Here is a 10,613-nt window from a genome sequence, read left to right on the forward strand (position 1 = left end):
CATTGTGTGAGGAGATGAGCGATCACGTGCACTGGGTTCCAGTTCATTTCCGTGCCGGTGCAGCGGCTGCGGCGCCTTTTTGCACATTTGTGGGCTTCCCGCACGTCGGAGAGTTAAGCTGCTTTTGAAGGGAGATGTAGGAAAGTAAAAAATACCCACCAGCCGTAGTTAACTCAGACGTACCTTTCAGAGTGCGAACTCTCAGCTCATTCAGGCGGGAGCGGAATACAAACAGAACAGTCCATTCCTGGTTCCTCCTCTGCCTCTGCTTCTATAGATGGTGCATCAGGGTTTCTCCGCCTACAGTGGGCAGTTGACTCTGTGCTTCCTAAGCAGCACCTTGAGACGATCTGAGAAGGAGCAGAAGCGGAGGGGGGGGGGGCGTCGGTGGAAGGAGAGCAACTCACGCGCGGCGGAAGGCAAACTTCAAATGGCTCTGTTACAGCGCTCCCCTGCTGGGCCGCAGCAACGGAGCAAGCGCTGCTCAGAAGCGAAGCACTCTGCTCTCGAGAGGTTTAATGTGACGGGCCGCTGCCACGCGCGCATCCTGTCGGGGAAAATCTTCGGGGCAGCGGGGACGTGTCACAAAGTACTTTCCATTAGTACAAATGAGCAGCTGCTCAGCTGTCTTTCTGACTGACTGTCAGGGCGGCCCCGGCCACCGTTGGTATTCATAACGCAGTCTGACAGACGAGCAGGCGTACAATACGTTCATCTGTGTGTGTGTGTGTGTGTCTGTGTGTGTCTGTGTGTGTGTGTGTGTGTGTGTGTGTGTGTGTGTGTGTGTGTGTGTGTGTGTGTGTGTGTGTGTGTGTGTGTGTGGTCAGTCTTAATTGACTTAATTGAATATATAAAGAACTAAAAATCATTGTTGCACACGCATGGATTTATTTGTGTACGGCTCCCAAGATGGAAAGTCCATGAATCTGTTGGAGAACAACAGGCAGCGTTTTAGAACAACCAGCGTGTTTACTTTTTGTTTCTGTCTCTAAATTGAGAGGCTGTTAAAGGAAACAGGGAGGTAATTTCCATAGCAGTGTTGAGCAGACAGAGCACATTTACTGTAGCGTCACGCGTGACAGGTGACAGATGTGCACACGCTCCCGGGATTTGCCAGGATTTGGAGGCCCCCCTCCCCCCCGCCCCCTCAGAGGAGGCTGAGGCGGATGCCGTAGATGCCGAGGCGGCGGTCTGGAGGAGCTGCGCGGCGCTTCCAGGAACCGGCCAGCTGTTTCTCCTCATCCTCGCAGACGTTTACGGCTCGAGCGCACGGGAGGCGGCGCGGAGCGAAAGACGTACGTTTTTTTAGCCGGAGCATTCGCTCGGCGTCCCAGATGGACGGAGCAAACAGGAAGGAGGAGGTGGTTGTTTGCTGATGCGTTTACATGATACAAAGCACCTCACAGTCACTACAGTGCAGCACTGTGATTAGTACAGAGTGCACTAATAATCATGGACCTACAGTTGTAAATGTGCCAATTACTTCCAGTAAAACAAATTGCTACCAAGGCCAGAGTGTCTGTTTATTTCTTTCGTCTTCATATGTGGAAGCGTGCTGTCCTCATTAGGTTGCTCACTGGCATCCGGGCCGGCACCGGCACCGCTGGACTCAAAGCTGAACTATAGCTGAAGTGACAGGTTTTGGTGCTGGTGCTTCAGCAGGATGGTGAATGTGCTGTTACTGTATGTGGCAGGAGGCAGGACTTCAGGTGAGCGTTGGCTGTCAATAGGGGGCAACACAAACCCTTGTGTCAGACTTCGGACCGGGCCGATCTGTCACGTTAAGCTGAGCGTGAAGCCAGCGTGGGTTTTTCAAAACGGCGCCTCGTTATTGTTCAGGAATGAAGTGAAGCTGGAGCGAAGATGGATTCGCTGTGTGCTGCGTTGTCTCATAATGATAATGGAACCGACGACAATTAATGTGCACGACACTCTGATGCATTGGACGAGGAAGCGAGAAAGTATCTCACGCTCATCATTTTTTTTCTTGTTTTACACTTAAAGCACTGAAGGAAAACCAACTCAAACACACACAGCTCCAAAGTCTTTACCTACAGATAAATGCATCATTTTGTGGAGAAAGGTCAAAACAAACAGACGCGAGCGTCACATGTACAATTAAAATGCAGACAGTGTTGCTGAAGTTTTTGAAGTTATTTATATCGCTTTTCTTCTTAAGTTGCTCCTGAAATGACTTATCTTTCAGCGGCACGACGTTACCTTCAAGATTAATGCGACAGATTATTGAAAAAGTCAGGCATAAAAGAAGGTGGGAAACAGAAAATCGATACCACACTGTGGAATGTTAAAGGCGTGCGTGCGTGCGTGCGTGCGTGCGTGCGTGCGTGCACTTCTGTTATTCGTCTCTCGGCCTCCGCTGCTCCGGCCACGTGGTCGCCTTTTTCTGAGCAAATCCGCCCAAGAGCCACTTGTAATTGGCTCCGAGTCTGAGAGTCTTAGAAAGCAAACAACCAGCGCACACACACACACACACACACACACACACACACACACACACACACACACACACACACACACACACACACACACACACACACACACACATACACACACACACCCTGACACGGATAAAAGCAAAACTCGAAGCCAGACCTTTTTGCCGTTTCTCTCCTCTCTCTTAATGTGTTTAAGTCATTTCGGGCCAGGAGCCGCGCCTCGTAGTTAGTCATTTCCGTCTAGTCTTTCAGGTGACTGCTTGCTTTGTGCTCCAGGTGGAATTGGGACCTTATCAGCAGCGGGGCAGAGGCCCAGTGGCCACATCACACAAAATACAGCATTTCCTCCAACCGCATGACTGCCCCACATGATTAAACCCAATCTGACCCGCTGTAGTCTGTGTGTGTGTGTGTGTGTGTGTGTGTGTGTGTGTGTGTGTGTGTGTGTGTGTGTGTGTGTGTGTGTGTGTGTGTGTGTGTGTGTGTGTGTGTGTGAGGGAGAGAGCTTGTGAACGTTGCATTTGACTGTGCCTTATCTCCGGTTTGAAGTCCAGAGGAGGACGTCGAGCGTGGGAATGCCGGCGACACGTCCGCGTATTTGTTTCCGATCGCCGCGTGCGTCTTTGAGTGCGTTCAGCGGGGGCCTGTAGGTAATTTCTGTAAAAACGCCTTCTGTAGCTTCAAGGCTCTCAAAGGGCTGTTCAAATTTAAATTCCAGCGCATCCCACCGAGTCCTGGGATTTTTTTTTACGGCGTCATAATTTTCAGGCGATGCTTTTATACCAGCGTGCAACAGGCTCGCAGGACAAAAGGCTACAACGCCCGTGTGGGTACCAACATAATTCCCTTCTTAAGAGAACATTGTGTTTCTGTCCTGTGTGCCCTAAAAGCCTGCAAATAGTTCAAAGGAGGGTTTTTTCTTCCTTTTCTTTTTGAAACAAGCTTCGGATGAATTAAAAAGGGAGGAAAGAAAAGGAAAGAGAAGAAATCAATGTTAGTCTCTCTCCAGATAAATGTACGGAGCCGGGCAGTGTGAGGCGGTAAGAGGGTAATCTGTGAAACAACAATACCGCGGGCTGACAGCAGACGCAGTAATCTAGGCTTGACCAGCGCCATCCTTAAACAGAGTGTTCTGCGTCTAAAAGATTACACTGTAAGCTCTGACACCGTAATGGTCCCCCGGGCGAGCGCGTGCACCGAGGCCGGAGCCGCCGGAGCCGTGGCAGGGATGTGATGCATCCACAGGCATCTGACTGAGCAACTGCACAGTGAGCAGAGGCCTGAGACGTGGTTGACACTGAAGGACGAAGGAGGCGTGTGTTTACGGTGCGGTGTCAGGGCCGGCGCCGCTAACGGGTCGCTAACGGTTTGCTAACGGCTCGCTAACGGTTCGCTATTGGCTAACAGTCCGCTTCCTTTTCACGCCTCTGGCTTCCAAATTAGCTTTGTCCTTTTAAATTGTGTATCTATGAGCTGAGAATCCTGTCAAACACACAGTAAGAGCAGAAAACTGTTTATGATTCACGAGGATCATAAAGTTCTGGTTTAAAGAATGGATCCAGCCGAAGTCTAGAAAAAAGAAGGAACTTCAGCATGATACTTAAAGTTGACGAGCTTTGATTTGAAGTTCTATCTCTATTCAATCATTCTATGTGTAACCTGCTGAACGCGCCTCTATTCCAAGTCCTTTTCTTTGCTTTTGTGCTTTGTGCTCTTTATTAACTTCTATATTTGCTGGCGTGACGTCTTAATCCTGACTGTTTTTGTCAGCGCGTCGCATAAGCAGAGTAGCTGGAAACATGTGGAGGATTACGGTAACCACCTGTGTCTGGAAAGCATGAAGCACAGTTATGAAGCGTTATCAGTCCGGACAGGCGCCATTACCTTAATACTCAGCACCCAAAGCAAATGCAGCTGATCACCTCCACGCTTCCCTTCATCTTCAGTCTGAATACAGCTCTCGCTCCTCAAATCCGCCTCGTTCCTCTCTCCCCGAACTCACTCATGTCGGTTCATCCTTCTGTCTCCGACAACAGTTCGAGGCGAAGGTGTACGAGGGCTCGACGGGAGTGGTGGTGAACCTGACGGTGGACGACAGGGACGACCCGGCCACGGGCGCGTGGAGAGCCATCTACTCTATAATTAGTGGAGACGTCACGCAGAGCTTTGAGATCCAGACCAACCCAGACAATAACGAAGGCATGCTGTCAGTCATCAAGGTGAGTGACTGCACGTGGGACTTGTGTGTCCTCAGACATCCCATCATCAACGCTTGCATCCCTTTGTATTTCTCACCCAGCCGCTGGACTACGAGGCCACGGAGTTCCACACGCTGCTCATCAGGGTGGAGAACGAGGACCCTCTGGTTCCGGACGTGGGCTACGGCCCCAGCTCCACTGCCACCGTCCACATCGCCGTGGAGGACATCAACGAGGGGCCCGTCTTCTTCCCGGACCCTCTGACCGTCACCCGCATGGAGAACGTCCCCGTCGGCAGCTTCGTGGCGTCGCTCAACGCCACGGATCCAGACACATTACATAAACAGAGCATCAGGTAGGAGGAGTGGGACTTGTGTGCGTTCCGTACAAGAGGAGAAACATTGTGTCCCTGTTCTTCTCTGGCAGGAATCGACAGCTTCACAGGAACGCAGAGTGAAGCGGCTCATTAACTCCGCAAAAAGCAATCTCAAATATCAGCACCTTCATACCAGCGTGTGGCTATACAGTAGCTAAAGCTACTATAAAAATAAATCCCATCGCAGCATTAGTGCCTTTTCTGAGATTAAACTTCATCATTACAGTTAGTGGCTGCTTTTCTGCATTCAGTTATATATCATAGTAAAAACAGTGTTAAGTAAACACTTGGTTTATAATAACCCAGAGATCTAATTCACTTTACTGCTCAAATTATTGATGCTGCTTTATGTGCTGGAAATCATTGTCCCCGTTAATAACACGGGGCTGTTCTAACGCTGTCACACGGGAGCTGCGTCACTTAACCATGTGAAATAGCTGCTAAAGTGCTGCACCTGCTTAATAGGCAGAGTTTGTTCTGTTCTAAACACGCTTTGTTGTCTAGTCACCAACAGTAGCTCCGTCCACAGCGTTAGTACTGTACATATGAGGTCTGAATCAAGCAGCAGGATCTGAAGTTGTCGAAGCTCCAGTCCCTGTTGTGTTTTGTGAATCAGGTGAAGGCATGCCAAAGTTTTCCCTGTGGGGGCTGCTGAGTAAATACCACGTCTGAGCTACATGAGTGATGTCATTCTGTTTCCTTAATCAGCTGTGATGAGATAGTATATACTGTACTGCACCAGTGGATCTACACTCCACCTCATGAGTAGATGATGGAGCTTTCTGTTTTTGTTTGTTGCCACGGTGATCGCTGAGCGCACAAAAAAATGTGCCTGAATGCTTCTTTGTGGACTTCCCCGCAAAAACAATTCACTGAACCGTTAGCATACTCCAGCAACATTAGAATGGGTGACACCATTACGTGAGGCAATTCTACATAGAGCAACAATGTGATGCAATGGTGCAAGTTTGGGAAAAAAGGGAAACCAAACTCAAGGAACTATAAATGTACCTACAGTGCAGTCAGTAGTGTATAGAAGGAGTCTAGTAAATTCAGATTTCCCAACTGGGTTCCTCCCAGCTCCACACAACTGTTTGGTATTTCTTTCATGGCCTTTGCATTTGTTGTCATCTCATCCTGTGACATTTCGCCAGTAGCTGCGGCCCCGAGGTGTCACGGCTGTGACCTGCAGACGGGCTCAGGACAAGGTGAAGGATGGACGCTCGGAGGCTGGAGAGGAGCGGGCGCATGCACAGAATGGAGACGCTTGTTTACCTCACTCCTCTGCATGCGCGTGCGTTGTGTTGTCATTTGTGCGACCGTGGTGTGTCTGTGGGCCACGTAGGCTTTGACGTTCATCACAGTGAGGTGTTTGTGAAAACCACGGAATATTAACCTTTATAACCGTCTGTTAACATTGCAACCAGTAATGCGCTTATTAGGGCACATTTTGGTTACTTTATATATCTGATACCAAAAACAAGTGGACATAAGTTATGATATTATACAGTTATGAAACCTTTGCATAACGTCAAGCAACTAAGCCCCATTTGTGCCTAAATATTGAATTAGATCCTCCCGAGAATCATAATAATTGCAGCGGTCATCTGTGTTCTCAAACCTGCAAAAATATTGCCATGTGTGACATTTGTGGAGTGCAGCTTGACCCAAAGCAGACCCCGGATCTATTCATACAGGATTAACATTCCAGGGACACGCAATATTTCCCACGCTGCTTTAACTTTTATTTATTTAAAAATTCATCAATGCAAATGGCATTTTAGCCAAAGCCAAATTCCAGGAAGCGGCACATTATATATTCAGCAGGAACATCATTTGTTCCTTGTTACCAGCTGAGCAGATTTAATTCAGCAAAAAGAAAGTCAAGACTTTAGGCACCTAAGGACCAGCTGGTGCTGTATAGAAAAAATAGAATTATTATTTCATAGTAATATATGTCACTTGGCCACTGCCAAATATTGTTTCCAAATAAATGCAGGATGTTTTCTTCAACTGGGATATTTTTCAGCTGCAAACAACTTTATAATTTCCTGATTTTGTGTATTATGTGAGACGCATCCACAAACGTCACTTACTGCCGGACACGCAGAAAGATAACGATTCTCAATTTGTATCTGTTCACAGTTTCCACACAGACTATAAAACCAACAATGACTTGCCTCCGCTCACCATAATGACTGTGAATTTAATTCACTGATTAAAGCTTGTTTGTCTGTGCAACATGCCTGAGTTGTTGTCCAAACACAAATGAAACCAGTGCTCCACTGGGCGTCTGCATGAAAAATGCATATTCGAAAAAAGAAATAAACCACTTTTCTTTTTATAAGAAAGACCCATGCTGCTTTAAATTATAACCACTTATATCATCACAGCTTATAATTTGGTGATATTTGACTATAAATAACCTGTTTCAGTCTTGCTTCGTGCTTTATAAGAACACAGATGAAGCCCTGAGACACATCACAGTAACAACCTCCTTTAAGTTGAATGCTCAGTAAAGGGCCAATCATTCAAATAACCACACACAGCAGATTGATACTATTTGAAGTTCAGAAAGCTGTAATAAGTAGAAACTGACTGTGAAGTAAAGTGTCATTAGCCTGGATTTGGCCCCAAGTCAAGCAGAAGCAAGCAGGTTTAATCTGGGATATTTCATTATCCAGTTTATCAGACGACCTGTCCTTTACCTGGTTTGACCATTATGTTGTTAACAAAAACCAAGCCTGCCGCACTTTGACCGCAAAGACTTTAAGGCAGCGCTGGCTCTGATGAGCCTCACGCTCACTAATGATCTCATCGCTTCTCCTCTTTTCTGATGATGTGAAGGAGAAGATTTTCTGGAGGAGGTGTAATTAAATTCTAATGATAAAAGAAACGCTTCCAACTACAGCTACAGTTCACAGGAATCACACCATGCTGCTAATAATAGCCTTTTTTTCTCCAAATGTTAAATAGCATTAATTATAACAGTGCTGGGGGCAAGAAGGCGTGATGGTTTAAATGTGCCTTGTTTAGCATAGCGGCGAAAGGAACGATTAAAAACAACAGCAGAGCAGTTTCCCTGTGTGACGCTGTTCGTCTCTTTCCTCAGACTGACCTCAGTCCCTTGATTCTAAGTCTCTCTCATGAACGGACGCGTTCCATAATTACTGCAGAAAGGGCTCATTTTAATCCTGAGGCCAACCTATTAGCTCTTTGTCCGGTTCTGAGCTTCTGTGAGGGATCGGTCCACCAGCAGTGACGGATGGACCTCTGTGGTCCCTCCTTGGTTCCCCTTTGGTCCCTTTGCAGGTGGGACTTTTCAATGAGCACATCCACTGCACTTTAGGGAAGTGTTGTACCCTGAAATTTGCAGGAAAGTTAAAGCTGTCTTTTTGTCAATCCCAAACTCAATACATGATGCTGCTCTGTTACCAACCAGGCTTTAAAGCAAATGATCCTGTGTGTCGTTAGGAAAGTTTGGCTAATTTAATTAGCTTTCCAGCAACAGCACTGTTTAGACTGAAGTAATTGATGCTTGGTGGCGAAAAGGAAAAGAAAGAGCTGCTTACTGTACCTTTTATTTTTGAACCATACGAAGGCACTGGAACTAGAAACATGTTGGATAGAAGATTTAAAGGGGCAAAAACAGGCAATGAATACTTTTTCATTGTTTGTAAAAGTGATATGTTATCACAAAACTCCGTATGTTACCCGTGAGCCAATGCTCAGCGGTGGCCAGGCCAAAGCGCACGTAAGCTGTTTTCTGCCGCTTGCTTTGGGAAAGACAGAATCTCAAACAGTTGGGTCATCCATTATTCACCAGCTACCTGTCTGCGTTCACTCCTCACTCTGGTCATATTCAAGTTAAAAGGGACGGGACTTAAAAGAAGGAGGATGAGGAGATGGCTTGTCAGGGTTGAAAACTGGCAGATAGCTTTGAGGTAACGGCGGGGGGGGGGGAAGACCCATCAGACAGGTGACCGTGTGTGTGTGTGTGTGTGTGTGTGTGTGTGTGTGTGTGTGTGTGTGTGTGTGACCTGAGAGAGGTCACACGATGCGATCGCCTGGAAATTGTCGCCGTCTGTGCAGGAGAGAGAAAGAGGGGGCGAGACTGCAGTAAAGGCAGTTTGTACCAAGAGGGTAAACTGCTGAGGATGTGTTGCAGCGAGGAGTAATTCACCCCAGTGACTTTCACAAGAATTTAATAATACTATTAGATTTGATTGGCTGCAAATGTGTCCGGCCAGATACGCCGGACGCTGCAAAGTACAAGTTAATAGGGACAAAACTGAAAGTACAGAGAAACTCTGTAGTTCTCGGCCAACTTCTGCTAACAAATTCTAAAGTTAGCCCCGAGTTCAAAGCGGCCGCGCGCAGCAGCGCAGCACATTTGTTTGCCACAAAGCAGTGAAACACAAGTTAATGGATTTAGCCTACAACCACTCTGTACGTCTCTCTCTCTCTCTCTCTCTCTCTCTCTCTCTCTCGCCCGTTTCCTCGCTGCACATTAAATATTAACCCTGAGAACTCCGAGCCGCAGCTGCAGGAACTGGGTCATCCACACCACTTAACAACTCGCACTTAAGCCGTAGGCCGTCGCAGGTCCACTCAGCCTCTTCCTTATCAGCAGCCGTCTCACTGTCTCACTCTACACCAGCACCTATAGTTTGATCAGAACCTCAGCGTGACGCCTGAATTGGTCTCAGTGCCTGCTTCACGTTTGTTAGCAGCTGATTGCAGGCCACTTATTGCTGTGGTTCTAAGCCGCTGAATTGAATATGAATCTTAAAATTAAAAAGCAATTATACAGCGTAGTGAAATGGGTTATTATTGGATGTCTGTTGCCAGGAATGCCCAGCATGACTGCATTTCTAACGCTAATTAGATGCTAACTGTCGCGTTCGTGTCTGAGCATCGTCCCCACACTGAGACGCCTTCACTGACTGTGGATACGCAGGACAAAGCTGCACGCTGTCCGGACCACGGTGACGCTTCAGCATCAAAAGGTCAGTCTGTGTCTGTGTAGAGACACTATCTGACTCCCCTAAACCTCTGCTCTAACAGCCGCCACCCAGTGCGGGAGGGGCTGCGCTGTTTGAAGGCGCGTTGCATCATCAGGAAGTGTCGCGGAAACTTTTTGAAGACGTGTTTCGCAGGTTTGCACTCGAACGCCCCGCGGCGGGGTGAGTCGCGCGGTGCCCTGCGTGCCTCTCCCCTCGCTCCCGTCTGTTCTTCTGGGACGCGAATGGACCGATTGCTAATAAGACGTTCAGATTTGTTTCTCATTTTGTGCGGCGCGGCCATGCCGGCGAGTGGCAAACGAGGGACGAGCGAGTGTGTGGGAGGGAGAGAGAGAGATAGAGAGAGAGCATGGGGGCTGGGAGAGCCTTTAGTCATACAGTCAGTACGCCAGGAAATAATTAAAACCGTCCTAAAAGATGCCAAGAGGAACAGGCAAAGAAGGATGCTGTGCTGTGAAGCGGGAGCAAATTGCTTTTCTTCCTGTTAATTACAGGGTTATGGTTTTCAACTGATGCAAAGAGGTGCTATTTTGCACCTTATTATGATAATAACTTTTTG

The 10,613-nt window shown here is 47.6% G+C and overlaps 1 protein-coding gene across 1 annotated transcript in view; it reads left to right on the forward strand.

The window, feature by feature from the left end:
• Positions 1–10,613, forward strand: part of cdh13 (cadherin 13, H-cadherin (heart)) — a 219,033-nt gene that overhangs the window by 177,984 nt on the left and 30,436 nt on the right. Inside the window, exons 10-11 of the mRNA XM_029154538.3 lie at positions 4,493–4,675; positions 4,756–5,009. Coding sequence (XP_029010371.1) covers positions 4,493–4,675; positions 4,756–5,009 — 437 coding nt within the window. The remainder of the gene's footprint in view (positions 1–4,492; positions 4,676–4,755; positions 5,010–10,613) is intronic.

Source organism: Betta splendens, chromosome 6, assembly GCF_900634795.4.
Source record: "Betta splendens chromosome 6, fBetSpl5.4, whole genome shotgun sequence".
NCBI lineage: Eukaryota > Metazoa > Chordata > Actinopteri > Anabantiformes > Osphronemidae > Betta > Betta splendens.